At 39.4% G+C, this 21671-nt stretch overlaps 1 protein-coding gene across 1 annotated transcript; it reads left to right on the top strand.

Annotated features, from left to right (window-relative positions):
• Nucleotides 1–110: 110 nt before the first annotated feature.
• Nucleotides 111–21165, top strand: NIPAL1 (NIPA like domain containing 1). Its single transcript, XM_003415923.4, has 6 exons — nt 111–272; nt 8512–8778; nt 11565–11621; nt 14830–14920; nt 17315–17475; nt 18003–21165. The coding sequence occupies exons 1-6, from the start codon at nt 227–229 to the stop codon at nt 18620–18622; spliced, it is 1242 nt and encodes a 413-aa protein (XP_003415971.1). The 5' UTR covers nt 111–226; the 3' UTR covers nt 18623–21165.
• Nucleotides 21166–21671: the final 506 nt, after the last annotated feature.

Below are 21671 nucleotides of genomic sequence, written 5' to 3'. Positions count from 1 at the left end.
GCCAGTGCTTGCAGAATGAGCACCGAAACCTCGCGTCTGGGAGGCGTGGCTCTCCGGAGGTGCCACCCAGCCCTCCCCATTGGCTGAGGCTGTTCCGGGGCGGGGACAACGTACACCCGTCCAGTCCCAGCGGCTCCACCAGAACGCGGGTCCATGAGGGAGAGGAGAGACGTTCTGGGTGGGTGAGGAGCGAGCGCCAGCACCTGGGAAACCCCATCCATGGGCCATGGCAGGACAGGTGAGGCTGCCGCACGGAGAGCCCTGCCGAGAAGGTGAGTGTCTGCCCCGAGGCGGGGGACCGGCACTTGGGTGGCAGAGACCAGGTGGGCGGTCCCGGAGTTTTCGTGGAGCCGCTAGAGAGGTTTAGTGACTCTCAGTGTATTCATTCATCTGTTCATTCAGCCAGCCAGCCAGCCAGCAAATACTTGAGTGCTTAGATCTGCCGGGCTTTGCGGGGAAACCTGGGCGAACAAGACCGGCTTGGCTCGCCTCTGGTCCCGCAGGCATCCCAAGTAAATTGCAGTGTGCTGAGTATCGTGACGCGGAAATTCGGGGTGCCCTGGAAAGACTCCCAGGTGCCCTGTGCCGTTTGAGAAACACCTTTTTCTCCAGCTCAGACTCACCTCTAGAGTCCGCAGTCAACGTCACCCCACCGGCAAGGGACGGGCCCCGGGAACCCCGCCGGAGTCGGGTGCTGCCCCTGAGCTGGCGCCGCGAGGGGCAGACACCCGGGGAGGGCCACCCCCGTCCCCGGCGAAGGGCACTGGACCCCAGCGGCCCCGAGTCTCTCTACAGCCTTTCAGATGAAAACGTCTCCAACCGCACTGGCCTCGCCTCGCCTCTGACTTGCTGTGCAGTCACTTCTCGGCTGCTTAAGGCGGGAGACTCACAGGAGAGGAGAAGGGGAACTGGGCGCGGTCATTCGTAGGTTTTTCTCGCGCTTGCTGGGGCGGGGTTTCGGCCCCCACCCAAGTTCTGTAAGATCGCTTGACTTTCCAGCACTGGCAGACTTTCACCGTCTCAAAAAAGAAGCTGTAAAGGCCCTAGTGTGCCTGGCTAAAAGCGGGGAGGGGGGAAAGCGGCGGTGAGAGGTGTGGTAAGAACTATTTCTTGACATACTTGCTGACAGCTTTCCCAGTTTCCTGTTCTTTTGGAGTTTCCATCATATTCCTTGATAAGGAGAGTAAAAAAAAAAAGCAATGAAATAGTCAAAACTTTGTCGGCTAGAGAGAAGGAGCTTAAAGACAGAAAATGAACAATCCACAAACTGTTCAAAAACTGAGAATTGGGAAGTTGGTTGTTAGGCAGCTGGATCTAGAATTATTTCCTAGATAGCCAGATTGTGAGCCCTTCTTTTGAGTAATTCTTAAACTAAGAAATCAGTTACCAATACATCCACCCTTGTTTACCCAAGGATCAGTGAGTGTAGAGGGTGTGTGAGTTACCCCATTTGCTGGAACTTCCGGATGTTTTTCCTGTTTTGCTCAGGCATTTAGTTCCAAAACGAAATATTTGGTTAATTGTGTGGGAGGCAGGCGGGAAAGACTTGAAAGAAATCAGAGTCCACATTATTGGTAGTAGGAGCAGATTAGGCTTTGGCATCTGGCAGTCTTCTCAGATATCACTTAACCTTGAGCCTTTCCTATCTGTAAAATGGGAATAATGCCTACAGTTTACAGTTGTAAGGAGTTAGTGCAAATGGGATTACATACGGAGCCCATAGCTCAGAGCCTGACATGGAGTAAAGGCTCAATTTTTCATTCACTCCTTTATTAATTCACTCATTTATTAAAGTAGCGAGCAAGAGTCCCATGTGCCAGGCACTGGCTTAGGTGCTGGGTTAGAGGAATTTGCAAGACAATCTGGTCCTAGTTTCTAGGACTAGGTCCCTGCCCTCATGCTTACAATTTAGATGGTCAATAATAGGCAAGAAACAAATTAATAAAAAAGGTAATTACAGATAGTGGTAAGTGTCTGTTGGGTAATGGATTAAGAGAATTGTGGATGTTTAGGTTGGATAGTCAAAGAAGGCCCCTTGGAGAAAATGATACTCAACCTGAGACCTGAATGATAAGGAGTCTATCCTGAGATCTGGGGATAGAGCATTACAGTTGGACTTCCATGACAAAAAAAGTCAATTCCATGCTTTGGTTTTTTCTTTTAAAAACAAGGATGCTTCAAAAGACCTTCTAGTCCAAAACCATTACACAAAATTTAAACCATATGTAGGCTTGTGTCTGTGTGTGTTTCCATTTAGGTTTTTGACATTATAGCACATGTTCTACCAGTCTCAGTTTGGATCCAACAGCTGATAGAGCTTTATTAAATGAAAATATAATGTAAGGAAGACAGCCATCACCTACAAGGCATTAACTACTTATCTCTAATAATTAGTAACTTCAGTAATATGCAGAGTGTGAAAACAGCATCCATTTAGGTAGAAAATCCAATGGTCAAGAGTCTTCTCAGAGTACTTGCCACGGGTTTTTCTTTTTTTTGTTTAATCAACACTATCTTCTCAGTTTTATTTTAGGTAACTGACATAATGGGTTTTTCCTACCCACCCAGTGGCTTTATCTACTATGGCTTAATTTTCAGATTTGCTGTAAATTATTTCCCATTCTGCTCCCTATGTTCCCATTTGTTCACTCACTAAAACTGTCAGATCCGTGACAAAAGAGATCTTTAACCTGTCCTGTTAACCACTATGTACCGCGTTTTTGTAACAGGGCCCATCACACAGGAGGTGTGCAGTAAGAATTTGCTGTGTTGAATGAACAATAAAGAGTCCATCCTGAGATCTGGGGATAGAGCAAATACCTAACATAGTGGGTTTGAATGAATATACCAAACATCATTGCAAAACTGCTATTTTGTTCAGTGAATACATGAAATAGATATATGGATAAATTATGTTGTTATAAAGCTATACTTAAGCTATAAGACGAAGTTTGCTTTGATGGGGAGTATTAAATACTGTGGTTATGATGGAAAGTGACCAAGAGGTTCCTTTAGATTGGTAGGCAGGGAAGACCCATCTAAGGAGATGGCATTTTAAGCAGGCTTAGTAATGAGAAGGCGCAGACTGTGCCAGCCAGCACTCTGTAAAGGGCTAAGTAATGGTCACTGAAGAGCTCTAAGGTAGAACAAAATTTCGACCGTAAGAGGAACCTGTAAAACCAAACCATTGCCGTTGAGTCAATTGCTACTTATAGCGACAGGGTAGAACTGTCCCCATAGGTTTCCAAGGAGCAGCTGGTGGATTTGAACTGCCGAGACCTTTTGATTAGCAGCAACTTCTTAACCACCGTGCCACCAAGGCGCCGTAAGAGGAACAGATGGGGGAAACAAGTACTGTAGTAGATAATGAGATTAGCGAATCCCTGGAGGCAGGATTCAGTAGGGCCTTGTCCTTGTAGAACTTGGTGGGGATTTGGGTTGTTTTTCTGAATGAGAACGGAAGCCATTGTAGGATTTTGGAAGGAGGAATGACAAGATCAGACCTACTTTTCTAAAGGCTCACTTCATCTAATCTTGACCCAGACCACTCTTTGACCTCATCTCATACCATTTTCCCCTTCTCCCACCCTAGCCAGACTGGCCTATTGCAGTCCCTTCAACTCCTCAAGCATATTTGTGCCTCAGAGTTTTTGCATTTATGCTTAGCCCCAATGATTTCCCGTTAAATTTTGTTTTAAAAAATATTCCTTTATGCTGTTTTTGGAGTCCCTGGGTGGTACAAACACTGAAAGTTCTCTGTCACTAACCAAAAGGTTGAAGGTTTGAGTCCACCCAGGGGTGACTTGGAAGAAAAGCTTGGTGTTCTATATCCAAAAAATCAGCCATTGAAAACCTTAAGGAGCACAGTTCTTTCTATGCTGACACATATGGGGTTCCTAAGAGTTGGAATCAACTTGACAAAAACTGGAAAAAAAGAATGCTGCATTTATGGCTTTCTGCAGTACTTACTGGAGCCCTGATGGTATAGTAGTTAAGGGCTCTGCTGCTAACCAAAATGTTAGCAGTTCGAATCCACCAGCTGCTCCGTGGAAACTCTATGGGACAGTTCTACTCTGTCCTATAGGGTCACTATGAATCAGAATGCACTCTACAGCAATAGGTTTGGTTTACAGTACCTACTACACCTAAAACATAATGTATTCATTTGTTCGTTATCTATCTTCCCTCTTCCCCCCCCCAGAATATGAAACTAGGGGTTTTGCTATTTTATTATTCTCTCCTGTATCCCCAGCTTCTAGAAAATGCCTAGCATATAGTAACCAGCCAATAAATATTTGTTGAATGAATGAATGAATGCAAAGAAGGCCAGTATTGCTGGAGAGAGGTAGGTAAGAGGGAGTACTATGCAATATGATGCCAGAGGTGAACAAAGTTCAGGGCATGTAAAGTTTTAAAGTTTAGGTTTAGGAATTTAGATTCTTCCATAATCGTGATGAAAAGCTATGGTGGGGACTAAGCAAGGAAGTGACATAACGTATTCATACTGGCTGATTTTGGAGACTGAATTGTAGGGGATAGAGGCCTTCCTGTGCTAATATGAATAGGCAGGTGTGTCAGTCAGCTGTTGCTGCATAATAAGCAACCCAGAACTCAATGGCTTAAAACAGTCGTATATTCTTGTTCATGTGTCTGTGGGTCAGCTGGGGGTTGGCAGACCTAGGCTGGGTTCACCTGGCTGGCTCTGCTTGGGCTACAGGTCCAGCTGGGCTTGGCTTTCTCTATATGGATGACCTCACATCTGTTCTGTTTATATTCTGGGACCCAGGCTGAAGGAGCAAGTAGCTCCTCAGGGAAAATCCACTCATGGGTAATTTCCAAGGTACAAGAGGGTAAGCCCAGCCACATAAGCACATTTAAAGCCTCTCTGATATCACCTCTGCTGATATCCATTGATACCCATTGACCACCAAGTTACCTCCAGCCCTACATCAGGGGAAGAATACTCTACCCACTTTGGGAGGGGAACCAAAAAAAAAACACCAAACTCATTGCCACTGAGTCAAGTCTGATTCATAGCGAACCTATAGGACAGAGTAGAACTGCCCCATGGAGTTTCCAAGGAGCACCTGGTGGATTTAAATTGCCGAGCTTTTGGTTAGCAGCCATAGCACCTAACCACTACGCCACTTGGGTTTCCAAACCACCCCTATGGAGCAGTTCTACGCTGTCCTATAGGGTCGCTATGAGTCGGAATCAACTCAACAGCAACAGTTTGGTATTTTGTTTCATTTTGTTTTGTAATACTGCAAACTATTACAGCAGAACAGACGATGAGGCAAAGATTTCCTCAAACTGGAAATATCTTGCAATGATTAAAAAATAGCCTATGCAATCACTGACTCCTTAGAAAGCAGAGAGCCTAGTCCATGTAATGAAGTGATCAATTTTAATTATTTTTCTCCATAGACAAATATAGTAGCACTTCATAAAATTTTATTTTTCTGAAAATTCTGCGTAGGACTGGTCCATCAGCAGCATTTATGAGCCACCAGGCTTCTAAGCAAATTACTCTGGGAACCAAGATAGCTTATGATCAAACCAGAAAATTATAGAAGGGTAAACTCGGAAGACATCCTCAGAATCGAGTCGAACTCCCTCATTTTAGAGATGTAGAAACTGAAGCCAAGAGTGATTACTTGACTTGTCCGTGCTTACAAGTTAGTAATAGAGCTTCATGTAGAGAAAGACATAGACTTCTACAGGAAAGCTCTTTCAAATTTTAAAGTAATCTTTGTCTGTGTGTATAAGCTCAGACATGTACACTAGTAGGTATGTATTAAGTTAAACCATGTGAATCTACTGTTTTCGTAGGGTCAAAAATTGTCATATATTGTCAGTTTCATACGGTTCAAAGTTATATAAGAATGTTAGTAATACTGTTTGTAAGAGCAAAAACACTAAATTACCCAAATGTGTATCACCTGTAAAAGAGAAAAATTTATTTTTTTTTTTAGTCACACAGTGGAATTCTATAGAACAGTGGGAAAAAAAATCTTACAGCCACATGTGTCAACATTGATGAATCTCAAAAACAAACAAGTCACCAAAGAATACATACGGCATGAGTGCAATTTTATAAAGTGCAAAAAAAGGCAAAACTAAACAATTTATTATTTAAGGAAATAAGCATATAGGAGAAAACACTTTTTAAAAAAAAAGTTATGTTAGGCACAAAATCAGAATAGTTGTTACCTTTGAGGGGTAATGTTTTATTTCTTACATTGGCTGGTTGATACACCCAGTGTATATCGGATTATTTTTCTTTATAACTGACTTATTTCCTAAATAGTCATTACTCAATATTTAGTAAAATAAGTAATACAGCATCAGAGGAATAATACATGCATCCGGTTGGCAAAGGTTTAAACTGGCACAGTCACTTTAAAGGACTATTGACAGTGTCTATTAAAATGAAAAATAATAAATGCATTGGATTTTCTCTTTCTGTGGTGCAGAAAGCCTGGATTAAACTCACTGGATAATGACTTTGCTTGCTCAGATCCTAAGAAACCAACTCTGATTTTGAGATCTCTCTGATTCCGCTAAACCACCCCAAAATTCCTACCCACACATACTGCTCCATCTTCTCTCGTCCTCAGCTCCGCGCCACTCCTCATTATCCAGCCCGCCATTCACTCCTTCAGTCATCTCTGTCATAGGCTGCCTCAATAACAGGCTCCCAAAGCGTAAAACAATTCAAGTTCTAAGGTCAGTAACCAGACGAGATTTTTATTATTTTTCCTGCCATAAAACTTGTGGCCTTCATGTCCGCTACTTACAAGAACTTGCAAAATGCAGCAAAGATGATTTGATCCCCCTTGTCAACCTCTACCTCCACACCCTCTATAAAAATGTCGGAAACATTTTGCTCTGACAACAACTTAGAGAGAATATTGTTTCACTGAAATGAGACCCGCCCACGTTGATTTCAGAGAAGTTTTGGAATGGTTCTGTTAACATCATAGTAAGCAACACAAATGCAACCATGGAATTCACGGGAAAGTTAAGTCAAATGTTTTCTCAGAAAGGAATGTAATTAAAATTCTTACTGACAAAAATATCCGCTACTACTTTCCATTCTTGGGGATTGGATGAGATGAACAGTGCCCAGAACAAGATTTCTGCAGCCTGGCTTGCTTGAAAATTTGCAGCTTGAAAGTTTACTGAAACAAACTGCCTGAAAACTCCTCAATATTACAGGATATCCCTGATATAATATATAGTTCTCCTTAGACTATTTAGAAGTTTAATTCAAAATTTTTTCTGTATCTCTGAAACAAAGTTGGTTCATACCCAAATTACAGAGATGGATGAAATAATAGTCATGAAAACCTTGAATTCAATTATGTTCCCATTTCCAGACTTGAACTTTATGGCTGTTTCTTGACTTTGTACTAAAATTCAAATGACCTCATACAACTTTACCAGGGAGCCATTGATCCATTTATTGAAGTTTCGTTTCTAAGGAACCATCTGTTGTTGTTCATATGCCCGCTTGATATTTTGTGAAGTGTAAGACTGATTTTTCCTTGCTTTCTAAAACTGCAGTTGGTTAATTCTCCTCTACCCCTTTTTATTTAAAATAATTCATAATGTGAAAACATGCCTTTTCTTAAAGGAAAAAGAGTTGGAAAGACAAAATCTCGGCACAATGTCACCTTGTTGGTATCTTTTCACGTGGAGAACAGATTGCAAATAATTTCTTATCATAGAGTGTAAATGTTTTCATTTTGTGTTTTAATGTTCAAAATTCCAGGGCACTTACAGTAACAGGGCTGACTCTGAACTCACAAGCTTATTTGAATCTTATTCTGAAAAATCTTACTAATGTTTAACTCCTTTTTCTATTAGATTCTGTTTTTCTCTGGAGTCCCTGGGTAGTGCAAACGGTTACGGCACTTGGCTGCTAATCAAAAGATTGGGAGCTCAAGCCCATCTAGAGGCATCTCGGAAGAAAGGCCTGGCAATCTGCTTTCAAAAAAAATTGTTGAAAACCTTATGGAGAGCAGTTCTACTGTGACAGACATAAATTCTATTTTATTTAGGAAAAGGTGGATTTGTAGAGCTGAAAAATCATTCTCTTCAGGGAAGGTGGTTCAGAAAACTAAGCCCACTTTTAAACATGTTTTCTGAAATCCATGATTTATACCCCATGAAACAAGCAAGCCAGGTGTACTTGCTGCTCCAGGTGGTTGCTGCCTTGCTGGAACAAAGAACCAAGTATTGCCAGGTCTTCTAATTTATAAAAGGAATCCAGATTTTCACCTGATATATATCATTTTTAAGTGTTGACAATTAAACAATCTTAAAACATTTTTTAGAAACCTGCACACACCAAACTGAACATGTCTATAGACTTGTGGACCACCTCTTGGCCACTTCCCCTCATGCGGTGGAAAGAGTACCATCCACTCAAGTCTCTGTCTCTTAGAAAGAGGGTAAGCATCAACACATCTCTATTTTGTTTTTTGACTTTTTTTTTTTTTCCAGGTTACATATTATCTTTGGTCTGTCCGGACTCTTCCCGGGCTTGGTGTGAGATCACGAATGTGTCACGGCTGTTGGCCTCTCCTGCCCTCTACACGGACCTGAATTCCAGCATAACTAACTTCAGCATTTCTGCAAACACAGAAAACAAATACAGTCTTTATGTGGGCTTGGTCCTGGCAGTAAGCTCCAGTATTTTTATTGGCTCCAGCTTCATATTGAAAAAGAAGGGCCTCTTACAACTGGCCAAAAAAGGAGTTACTAGAGCTGGTAAGAAATGGATACAACTACCAAATTCAAATTTTTAACTGCAGAAATCATCTTATTATCAGACTACAGTGCTACGGGAATTATATTTTACTGTCTCTATTTATGTTGGCATCCCTGGGTGGTGCAAATGGTTAACTTGTTTGGGAGCTAACCGAAAAGTTGGAGGTTTAAGTCCACCCGGAGGTGCCACTGAAGAAAGGCCTGGTGATTTATTTCTGAAAAATCAGCCACTGAAAACCCTGTGGAGCACAGTTCTACGCTGACATAGACGGCGGGTCAGGGGAGGGTGCCATTACTTGGAGTTGACTGCATGGCAGTTTTGTTTTTTTTTTTTTAATCTTTGTCTCTATTCCCTTTCTTACAATTCTCTACTGTATTATTTCCAAGATTGAGCCAGCTGTGCCTCCTTTAAGGTGAGACTAAAATTAGATTTGATCTTGGCTTTCAGAGGTTCTTCTTTCATAGCTTTCATTCTGTATGGTGGCCCTTTGTACAAATCAACAAAACACTGCCTGGTCCTATGCCTTCCTCACAATCGTTGCTATAGATTTACATACTAGGATACTCATTTATATAATGAGAAAAAAACTAGTCAGACTGTGCCACCCCCCTGCTGAAAATACTGCAATGGCATTTCTTTGCACTCGGAATAAAATTCCAATGCCCGACCACTGTCCCTGATCTCCTATACGATCTGGCCTTCTGCTACCTCTCTAACTTCATCTTGTGCAACCCTCCTAGTCACCTACTTTTCCCTCGGTCTTAGAATATACCAAGGAACTTTTTTCCCTCCTCAGGGTGTTTTGCCTTTGCCTAGAATTCTCTTCTCCCTGCCCCTCATTTTGCAGACTCCTCCTCGTCCTTTAGACTTCAGCTGAATTATCATCACCTCATAAAGACCTTCCTTGACCATCCTCTCTGGGCAGGTCTCCCCTGCCCCTCGTTATTCTCTATTGTTGCACTAATGGTTTCCTTCATTTCACTTAGATAATTTGTCATTGTATTATACATTTATTGTGTATTAACTTGTTGTCTGCAGGTTTATTTGTTGACAGTAGATTCACAAGAACAGAGACCTTGCCTAGCACAGTGTTTGACACCCAATAAATATGAAATCAATAAGTAGCAGTAGAATTAGGTTACCTATTCATAGTGACACCTCAGATGCTGAGTAGCTCTGCATGAGTATCCAACATTAACCATGAATTTTCCATTCACTTTAATCAAGTATAACATACACTAGCTAAATTTTGTTCTAAGGCTCATATGAAAAGTAAATGGCTGTGAACTGTACAGACAAGTTTATAAAAGAACACTATCGAGGGAAAATTTGTAGTATCAGAAAGCAAAACATGCTGTAATGCTTTATTAATTAAACAGTTCAGTACTGACATTAAAACAATAGACAAAATAAAAGATAATTGAAAACTTATAAGTGAACCTGAGTACTTATAACAATCTAATATATGATAAAAAGTCACATTACAGATTACTATAGAAAGAATGAATTATTCAGTAAAAAAAATAGACAACTGGCTAAATAAAAAAAAAAATTAGAGGAGAAAAATATAAGAGTTCCACTTTATCACTTTCAGCATAATAAATTCCAGGTAGTCTAAATTTAAAATGAAACAGTTTTTTTTTTTTTTTTAATGTTGAAGGAAACCCTTTCTAAGTATACAGGGAAGAAGCTAGTCTATATAAAGGAAGAAATTATCTGAAAATTTCCTGTATGGAAACACTTTAAATAAAACTAAAAAATGACATAAGAGGGGAAAAATATACAAAGTATATGACAAAGAGTAGTAGTTGAGGTCTATATTATATAAAGAGTGATTACAGTCAATAAGAAAGAAATTAGTACCCTAACAGAAAATAGTGAAAGCACAAAAACAAGAAATTCACAGAAAAGGAAATGTAAATGGCCAATAAACATATGTTAGTAAATGGTACTTCACTAGTACCCAAAGAGATACTAACTATATAACAGTGAGCTCCTGGATTAATGCCTAATAATTTAACAAGGATTTTTATTTTTTAAGATAATGCTTTTTGTTGGTAAGGGGCTTGGACAAGTAGCCCTCCCAAACTTTGCTGGAGGCAGTATAAATGGGTACAAACTTTCCTGAAAACAATTTGGAAAAGCTTAAAAAGTGGTAATATTTTAAAGCCTAATAATTCAACTTTCATGAATTTATCTTAAGCAAATGAATAGGGATGCACACCTAGATTTATGTGTTATTATAAGGTGCCATCGAGTCACTTCCAACTCACGGTGACCATTTGTACAACAAACAAAACACTGCCTGGTCCTACGCCTTCCTCGCAATCGTTGCTATAGATTTACATGCTAGGATACTGATTTCTATAATGAGAAAAAACTAGACTATATATACATATAAAGTTCCATACAAGTTACGTAAATGATGATATGCCAGATTTTGGAATAGTATTCAGTCATTAAAAGTTTTTAGGATATGAGAAAGTATTTGTGATATATTGTTAAGTTTTTTAAAGGCAGTAAATAAGTTACAAGAGACTTTAGATTTACTAACTTGGTCTTAAGCCTTGCCTTTTCCAACTGTTATTCAATACCCTTCCTAGAGGTCAATCCTTCAATTCTTCCTCTAATTTAGAGCTTAATTCTTTGTTATTATTATTGTGGTAAATATATATGTAACAAAACATTTGCCATGTCAACAGTCTTCACATGTACAGCGCAGTGACATTAAATATGTTAGTCATGTTCAATCACACCTTAATTCTTATTTTTATTATTTTCTTAGGGCAAGGTGGACATTCTTACCTAAAGGAATGGCTCTGGTGGGCAGGATTGCTCTCAAGTAAGTTCTTAATGCCGACAATAGTATTTGCTTTTAAAATGATAAATAAATTACATGGGATTTTTCAGAATTGATTAATTTCTCTTCTTGGCAAGTATGGAATTTAAATCTAGAGATTTTTGAGTGGGTAGAATACATAGTCTCATACATACATCATATTTGTCGTTGTTATTAGTGTGGTCAAGTCTGTTCCGACTCATAGGGACCGTGTGTACAACAGAACAAAACACTGCCCAGTCCTGCGCCATCCTCATGATTGTTGTTATGCTTGAGCACATTGTTGCAGCTACTGTGTTGATCCATCTTGTTGAGGGTCTTCCTCTTTTTTAATGACCCTCTACTTTACCAAGCATCATGTCCTTCTCCAGGGACTGATCCCTCCTGATAACATGTCCAAAGTATGTGAGACATAGTCTTGCCATCCTTGCTTCAATACTGTCCTAAAATACAAAAGAAGTTGACATTTAAGATATTATATTTTATCACCAACTTCTTTTGTATTTTCTCCCCCACAGTAATTGAGAAAAATGCTGTCTTCTATTTTCCCAGCTCCTAATTCAAATCTGGGACTTTCTGACCTGCATATTTTCTAAGGAAAGGGTACATTTTCCTTGACAGCATCAAAACATGGATAAAATAAAGGCCCATCTGGCTGGTTTGGTACTGAAAAGATAGAGAGAAGATGCAGTTTGTCAGCATTCTCCTTCCCCCTGGACTTGCCCCAAGGATTAAATGAGGCATTGTGGGATGTGAAATCACTTTGCTGGACAATAAATAATGAAGACCAGAAAAGAATTGATGCCTTTGAATTATGGTGCTGGTGAAGAATATTGAATATACCATGAACTGCCAGAGAATGAATACATCTATGTTGAAAGAAGTACAGCCAGAATGGTCCTTAAAAGCAAGGATGGCAAGACTTGTTATCAGGAGGGACCAGTCCCTAGAGAAGGACACCATGCTTAGCAAAGTAGAATGTCAGCAAAATAGAGGAAGACCCTCAATGACATGGACTGACACAGTTGGCGCAACAATGGGCTCAAGCATAACAACAATTGTGAGGGTGGTGCAGGACCGGGCAATGTTTTGTTCTGTTGTATATAGGGTCACTATGAGTCGGAACAGACTTGACGGCACCTAACAACAACAACAACAATACGATGTACAAATGGAAGGCAATGTTTTCTCCCTCTGAACTCCTCTGAACTTTCTTAAATCCAAAACTGAAGCTTCAAAAGAAAGGACGTCATAAAGAATTCTTTGATGCCACTTACAAATCTTCTACCTCTGCAGTCAGAAGTCTTAAAACTTCCATGTGTTTTCTCAACCAAGTAACACATTTCAGTATTTGTGAGGCCTTACTGTAGGAAGGAGTTGGGGAGCTTTTCTTTAATAAATAGTGAAATCTAAGAGGATGATGAATAAAAATAAATGTATATTGCCCTTTCAGTTTTCAAGGGACTTTCACATTCATTTTCTTACTTCATTTGAATGAAATTTGACAAGGGCTGTTATTGGTAAGATTCCAGATAGGTATGTAGATGACTCTCCTTTTTCCTTGTTTACACACATCCCTCCACCCCCACCCATACTTTAGAATGAAAATGTAATTGAAAATGGCTACATCTGCAATTTTATTCTCATCTAATAAAACGTTTATATTAGTATTGTAGAGAGAAAAGCTTAAGCCTTCAACGTTAGAGATTTTATTTCGTGACAAATACACAGTACATTAATCAAGAAATCAATTTCATGCCTATAAAGATAAAAATATGAATAATAAACGTCTTCAAGGAAAACTTAACATTCTAAGGAAGCTACCATGACTCTTTTCAGGAGAACAATCTCTGAATTATTCTGTAAGTTTAGATTTGTTCTTTAATATTTTTCTAAAGCAGGGGACACCTGCAGGTTTGAGTGGGAAGAAAGAAAAGTGTGCTAGTGTCTTTTATGCATTTAAGAAGCTCTCTCCGCAATAAATGTTTGCTTGGCGTAGTTTGCCAACATGAAATACTATGTTCTATGGGCAAGTGTCCAGCTGTGGCCTGTGAGGACTATTTGGCCCTAACAGCACTCTAGAAGTTATTGCGTTGTAGTACCTCTTGGAAGGCCAGAGTTCTCAAATAAAAAGAATACGTGCAGGAGTACACCTTTAGGACTTTAAAACAGCTGCTTGAATGCCCTTCAGCTGCTGACACACTTAAGGGGTTGTAGATAATCTCAATTTAGCAATGCTGGACTACACGGGCCTGTGGTAGGCATTCCTGGCTATCCCTTACCTGGGCTCTAGAACTCTACAAAGCATTATAATTTTACAATTTTGTTTTTAATTTGTAAAACAATTTGGATTCTTGAGCAAATAGAGTAATTCTCTGCTTACTCCAAAGTTACTTCTACTAGATTTCATCAGAATGACCAAATATGTTTTTGAAACTGACATAACTGAAACTCTGTAGTGAAAGTCATTTAAAATGTGTCACTATATTCAGTTTAGCTACCAGAACCATTTCTGCATTGCTTGAATTTATAACCAAAAAATCCCAAAACAAACCAGTTGCTGTCAATTCAGTCCTGACTCAAAGCAACCCCGTGAGTGTTAGGATAAAACTATACTCCGTAGGATTTTCAGTATCTTTCAGAAGTAGATCGACAGGCCTTTTTTCCAAGGCACATCTGGGTGGATTCGAACATTTTGCAGCCTCGTTAAGAATGTTGGGCTGCGAAAATGGTTTGCCCTAGGCTACTAACCAAAAGGTTGACAGTTCAGACACACTCAGTGGTGCTGTGGAAGACAGCCTCGGGGATCTGCTTCCATAAAGATTGTTTTTGGGCATCGTTCAGTCGGTGCCAACTCACAGTGACCCCGTGTGACAGAGTAGAACTGCCCCAAAGGGTTTTCTTGGCTATAATCTTTACAGAAGCAGACCTTGAATTGTTTCTCCCATGGAGTGACTGGGTGTGTTTGAACCGACAACCTTTCGGTTTATAGTGAGCACTTAACCATTTGCACCACCAGGGCTCCTTTCTGTGAAGATTACAGCCAAGAAAACCCTATGGAGCTGCTCTGCTCTGTGAACGTGGGGTCACCATGAGTCAGAATCAACCTGACAGCAACAGGTTTTATCAGTTTATTGATCTGCATGTGTCATATGTGTTTCTCTTTTGATAAATAAATCCTTTAATTTCACTATTATTGCTTACTTTCTAGTGGGAGCAGGAGAGGCTGTGAATTTTGCAGCTTATGCTTTTGCACCTGCCACTTTGGTCACTCCACTGGGTGCCCTGAGTGTTCTTGTAAGGTATGTGAACAATAAGGAACTTGACTCCTGTAAGTATTTTTGTCCCATGATAAATTTAACCACAAGAAATATAATGCCATAAAAAAACAAACAAAAAATCACAGAAGTAATCCGAGAAGACTATGAAATAAATAGCAATAGAAATAGGAAATAAGTAACAAAAACCAAAACCAAACCCACTGCCGTCAAGTCTATGTTGACTCAGCGACCCTATAGGACAGAGTAGAACTGCTCCATAGGGTGTCCAAGGCTGTAAATCTTTACGGAAGCAGACTGCCACATCTTTCTCTCGTAGAGCAGATGGTGGGTTTGAATGGCTGACATTTCAGTTAGTGGCCAAGTGCTTAACTGCTGCACCACTAGGGCTCGGAGGAAATAGATTGTCTTATCATTGTTATTTAGAAAACCCATGGGAGAGTGAACCTGGTTTCCTACTACCATGAAACGTCATGTTGTTGTTATGTCCCATTGAGTCAGTTCCAACTCATAGCTACCCTGTTTGTGATGATTCAATAAAACCTGGCAGATTTTTTTTATCTCTACCTGACCAAATTGCCATAGTCCTTTTAATTCTGTTGCCTACTACTTAATGACGGTAGTTATCGAGAGACTTTAAAAAGCATTGTTTCTGGGTTAAATTTCAACTCTCACTAAAATTCTTGGATTGTCTGCTGGTTACATCTGTTTGGAGATCTCAGGATTTTTTTGTACTGGAAACAGAATAACTTTCCTGTTTCATGGTATGTGGATGTAATTTTTTCTGAGTTGGTCTTTATGATCCCAAATGAATGTGTTCACTGAGCCCATGAACTCTTTTATTTTGAGGCTAAGCTACTATTTTGTTTGTTGTCTTTTTTTTTTTTTCCTTTTATCGCCATTTGTTATCAGTCTCTAGTAAAAAGCTTATGGCAGGCCTGCCCACCTCCTTTTACCTTCTTTGTAAGATTGCTGTGAGAATGAGTGAGTTCATACGCTATCTAGCACTTAGTAAGTACACAGTGAATGATAGGTAGTAAGATTGTTATTAATATCCATTGAGTTGGTTCCAACTCATGGATGCCTTATGCATAACAGAACAAAACATTGCCCAGTCCTGTGTCATCTTCATGATCTTGGTATGTTTGAGTCTATTTTGCATCTATTGTGTAATGCCTTCCAACCTAGGGGTCTTGTCTTCAGCACTGTATTGGACAATGTTCTGTTGTGATGCATAAGGTTTTCATTGGCTAATTTTTGAAAGTAAATCACGAAACCTTTCTTCCTAGTCTGTCCTTGTCTGGAAGCTCCGCTGAAACCTTTCTACCATGGGTGACCCTGCTGGTATTGGAAATACTGGTAGCATAGCTTCCAACTTCACAGCAACATGTCAGCCACTACAGTATGACAAATTGACAGGCAGGTGGTAGTAGGAGTAATTTTCACTAAAGCTGCAGTCCTTACAAGGGTGACTATGGAAAAGCACTGTTAGCTGATTACAGTCTTGGGGACCAAATGGACATTGATAATGTGCTCACAGGAGTGCCAGGGTAGAAGGGAAAGGAGGCTGGTGTGCAGGAGCCTCAGCAAGCCCACTGGTGTAGCAACAGGATGGTATACTCTGATGTCCTGGTAGTGCCAATCTGGAGCTTCCTGGGGCCAGGGCAACCGAAACAGTGGAAGCATTGGACGGGTGAGAATATCAGGGCAGTAGCAGCTGGTAAGGAAGTATTCCAACATTTTGACAACCCATATGGCTCTACTAATGAGTGCCTAATTATTAGCCCTAAGTAGAGTAATTCTTCCTTAGGTATATGCCTTTCTTTGCATCTCTCCTAGACACACATATTCTAAATACATCATACCAGGAAGATGTAATAGATGTTTGGTTTTGCTTGGCTTTACAGGAGAAAATAGGAGAATTGAAAATGAACCAAGTGGGACCTCTTAGAAGATCATGGGAAGATTAAAGGGATATAAGGTGTCTATTACAACTCTTGAGATACAAAGGCTTTATAAAAGCAAAGAAGTAGATTTGATTGAGGGAGGATTTCTGTGTGACACAAACAGTTAAGTACTCGACTTGTAGCTGAAAGGTTGGCGCTTCAAACCTACCCAGAGGCATCTCAGAAGACTGGCCTGGTGATCTGCTCCTGAAAGGTCACAGCTTTGAAAACTATGGAGCAGTTCTACCCTGAACACATAAGGTCTCCATGAGTCGGAATCAACTCGACGGCAACTAACAGCAACAGATTTGATTGACCATCATTTCTGGGTTTTAAACTCAGCCCAGTTTTTCAGTGTCACAAAGCACATTCCACATGTCATATACCACAGTGTGATTTCTGAGCTTCTATGGAATCCAAAGTTAATTCAACCAGAGTGATTGTTGTTTTTTTTTTTTTTCTCCCCTAACAGCGCGATATTGTCTTCCTATTTTTTAAATGAGCACTTGAATATTCATGGGAAAATAGGCTGCATATTAAGTATATTGGGGTCAACCGTGATGGTTATCCATGCCCCTCAAGAAGAGGAAATCACTTCTTTGCATGAAATGGAAATGAAATTGAGAGACCCAGGTCTGTGATTCAGTCTAAAGACACGGTCAAATCTACTCTACTCTCTTTCCTCAGCAAATGGTATCTGTAGTAATATTGTAATAGGCTTCCTTCAAGCCTGCTTGTGGGATGTGAGATGCGGTAAGTTTTGACTGAGTGTTAAGAATCTTCTGAAAAGGTGACAGAACTTATTTTTGCATTCATGCTTCTACTCTATGACAATGAGAAGGAAAGATGGAAGTGGTAGAAGCAAAAGATTTATATTCAGTCCCAAACTTCTACCACTGTCTCCCTCTGAAAATAAAAAGGCAATCAGACAGTACTGGCCCTACTCTATATTGTTATTTGTGAGATTCAAATATGCTTATGAAAGCCCTTTGTTACATGTCGAGAGCTACACAATAGTAGTTTTGTTTTGTTTTGTTTTGATCTCACTTCTGTTTCTAAAACACCTATGCTTTTAAATTCATGACTAGCAAGATTTTCAGATAGGAATGTTCCTCTTATTTAGTATTTTCTTAAGTCTAATTCTTTTGTCCTCCTAACAGGATTTATATCCTTCGTGGTTATCGTAATTGTGATCTCCTTGGTGCTGATTTTGGTGGTGGCTCCCAAGAAAGGACAGACCAATATATTGGTCTACATTTCAATTTGTTCAATGATCGGAGCATTTTCGGTTTCCTCTGTCAAGGGCCTGGGAATTGCCATTAAGGAACTATTAGAACGGAAGCCCGTTTACAAGCATCCTCTGGTCTTTGTTTTACTGGCTGTACTTGTGCTTTCAGTGAGTACACAGGTTAACTATCTCAACAAGGCACTGGACACCTTTAATACATCTCTTGTGACTCCCATTTATTATGTGTTTTTCACATCCATGGTAGTCACTTGCTCTGCCATCTTATTCCAGGAGTGGTATGGCATGAAAGCTGGAGATATCATTGGGACCCTGAGTGGGTTCTTGACCATTATTAATGGCATATTTCTTCTGCATGCTTTTAAAAACACTGACATTACCTGGAGTCAGCTGACATCCACTGCTAAGGAAGAAGTCCTCTATCCGAATGGCAGTGAGGACAAATATACTTTATTGGAGAATACAGAGTGCTCGGCCCTAGGCTACAATGATGATGTCACCTTGTTTAGCAGGACTGATGGTCAAAGTCTCTAGAAACCCTGAATTTTAACCAATATGAGACATTGGAAGAGGAAAAGGAATACCGACCTGCTCACTAGAAGAACTATTAGGAAAAATGGCATTTTTAAAGTTATAAGTAGTAATTTAGACATGAGGCCAAGAGCAAATGCCTTCATGTTTGCCCATCAAATTTGAAAATCAAGGTTTTCATCCTTCTCCAGAAGACTCCTGCTTATATTTATTTCTACAGACTTGAAATACTCTCTGAACACAAAGTGGAAGAGTTAGAAGAGCCTCAGAACAATCTCTTTCTTCTAGTCACCATGTATTTGACTCTGCCATGTGGCTCTTTATTTCTTTGGCTGCTATTCTTAGCCTCATGGTAATTCATAGATAAGGTTAACTGTGTTCTGATAAGAAGAGTATCAACCATACTCTGATGAGTCATAGTTTTAAATTATTAAAAAAAAAAAATAAAGCTGAGAAGAAAGATCACTGTTGCTTTGTCCTCCGCTTCCACACCTTCCTTCCTTTTAAAGTAGATAGCTAGTGGACAAAATGTTAAAGAAAAAATGAGTCTGCTTTGGAAATCTGTTTCATAATGGGCTAGAATGTACAAGGTACGCCTACTCATGGAGGACTTCTAAACCACTGACTTATGAATTGTAATTTATTGACATGTCATAGGAGTTTATTACCAATTATAAAGGAGGAAAAGAGGGATGAAGAAAAATACTTTAGACCCTAGGTAAATGAACTGCAATTTTTTTTCTTTTCACAAAAACATAAACACAAATGGTTTGTTCACAGGTTCTTTTAACTCAGACCTGGATGAAATTAAAACAAAATCGAGTTCCTGGAGAAGTTCAAATGAATTCAGCTTTGGAGTTACTTATATTCATGTTGTTTCTTTCTTTTACTGTTATTCCAAATATTGGTTTTATTGTTGAGGTAGAGATGTTCGTAAAATAATGAGTAAATTATTTCAGGATTTTATTGTACACTTCAATCTTTCTTAAAGCTTACTTCCCAAAGGGTGAGTTTTACAGACTGTTTTGAAACAATGAGAAAAATCTTTATGAAACACTTGAATTATAATGGTTCTCTTGAAATTTGTCACTTTCACCTTTACGAAGGGAATTAGAATTAGCCACTAAGCTTTTAAAAATACATGTATTTATTCTCCCACAATAAATGGCAGATTGTCTTTTTCTGTTAAATTTCATTCTGCCCACATTTCCACACATTTTATTGATAAGCGTTTTGCGGGGAGGAGGAAGGAGTGTTACCTTCTTGAAAAACAAAATATTAAGACCTCAAGGGTTGCTACAGGAAAAAAATACCTGTTGCATGTTCAGATTTTCATAAAATGTTCCTGCTTTGTTCCAAGTACACAGCAGGACTAACGTTTGTAAATCAGTTGCCACCGAGTTAGTTCCAACTCATGGGCGTCCACATGTGTGTCAGAGTGGAACTGTGCTCTACAGGGTTTTCAATGGCTGCTTTTTTTTTTTTTAAGTAGATCACCAGGACTTTCTTCCAAAGCTCCTTAAAAAAAAAAAAAAGGGACCTCTGGGTGGACTCAAACCAACAACCTTTCTGTTAGCAGTTGAGTGTGCTAACTGTTTGCACCCCCAAGGACACCATAATAGTTTCAGGTAGTGGTCAGTGTTGAAATACAGATTTTCTATCACTCATTGATTTTACAGAAAAGAAAATGGCTGTCTTGTTTCTAGACTAAACTATATTTCTCTCAAAACAAAACAAATATCCTAACCAAAAAGTATGTCTTTAAAAAACAAAACAAAAAAACCACTCAGGTTAACTGGACATTCTCTGCTCTAGCGCTAAATGTTATTATAAGGTTGTTTTTTTGTTTTTTTGTAAAGCTAGCATAAGCCTGCCTGGGGTAATAAAAGGAAACTGTAATAGTTCACCATTCTCTTAAATTGACTTCAGCTTCTGTCCTACCGCACTATGACTGATGTTCACAGTGACGACCTGAGATGAGGGCAGAGTCCTAAAGTGCTGTAATAGTCCCTTTGGCACAGGCTAGTTGTGAGTGCGATGCAGTGCTTTCTAAATTTTTTAAAAATTGATAATCCGTGGAAGACATGGGGGTTGATACCTCAGGTCAAATACATGTTTACTCTGTCGATTGCTGTTTCATTTTACTTGTATGCCATGTAAGCTATGAATGCAAGTTTGTAGGAAACGCATCTTCTGAAAAAGTAGTATTTGACCATTGGAGAAATTTTAAAGTTTTTTTTTTTTTTTTTCCTATTGTTAACTCTACTGGTTTCTCCAGGATACCTCCTTGGTGATAAGATTATAGTTTCAGGCATTTCTTAAATGTCGCCTGTTAGAAAGCTTTGACTTTGGTACATTCTGCCCAAGTCAAAGGTTCTTGGAACACAAGGACCCGTGTGTACCCTGGATTGCGAGATGAGCTGGTGATGACGCAGATGTCCAGGAAGAAGACTGAAAAGATTTAACAGCTGGAACTGTGTTGAGAAACAAATGTTTGAAAAACTTTCTATGTAAAATTACTAAGGGGTATAAAAAAAAAAACATATGGATTGAAAAAGCAAAACGTTATTGCAAATCTAAAACTAAGGATTTTTTTCCCAAATAGGAAGATATTGTCTGAGGAAAATAAAAAATGAAAAATGCTGGATCTCTATAGCCAGACTATGTTAGTCTGAACTGGTAGTTTTGTATCTACATATATACTTCATATTATCACTGTAGATATCTTCTTAATATTTATTATGTAAATATCTGCACATCTTTAAGGATCACAAAGCTGTGCTTGCACAGGGCAAGTTGAAAGCTTTTCCTAGTTCTGTGAAGATAATCATTTCATTTTATATTTTGGCTTATAATTCTATTCTTGGGTCAATGGTTAGTGATTTTATTTTTAGGTCAGATTGTAGGATGTTCACAAAATCCTCTAGACTTAGTGGCATGAAATTAAATTAATACCTATTTGTAAGAGCCTTAATTCAAGTAAATGGAGAGCACTTTGCATCATGTCTAATACGTGCCACAAAAAAGCCAAACTCACTGCTCTGGAGTCAAT

This window comes from Loxodonta africana, chromosome 5, assembly GCF_030014295.1.
Source record: "Loxodonta africana isolate mLoxAfr1 chromosome 5, mLoxAfr1.hap2, whole genome shotgun sequence".
In the NCBI taxonomy this organism is placed as follows: domain Eukaryota; kingdom Metazoa; phylum Chordata; class Mammalia; order Proboscidea; family Elephantidae; genus Loxodonta; species Loxodonta africana.
The sequence above is the reverse complement of the archived record's forward strand: the minus strand, read 5'-3'. Positions and strand labels throughout refer to the sequence as shown.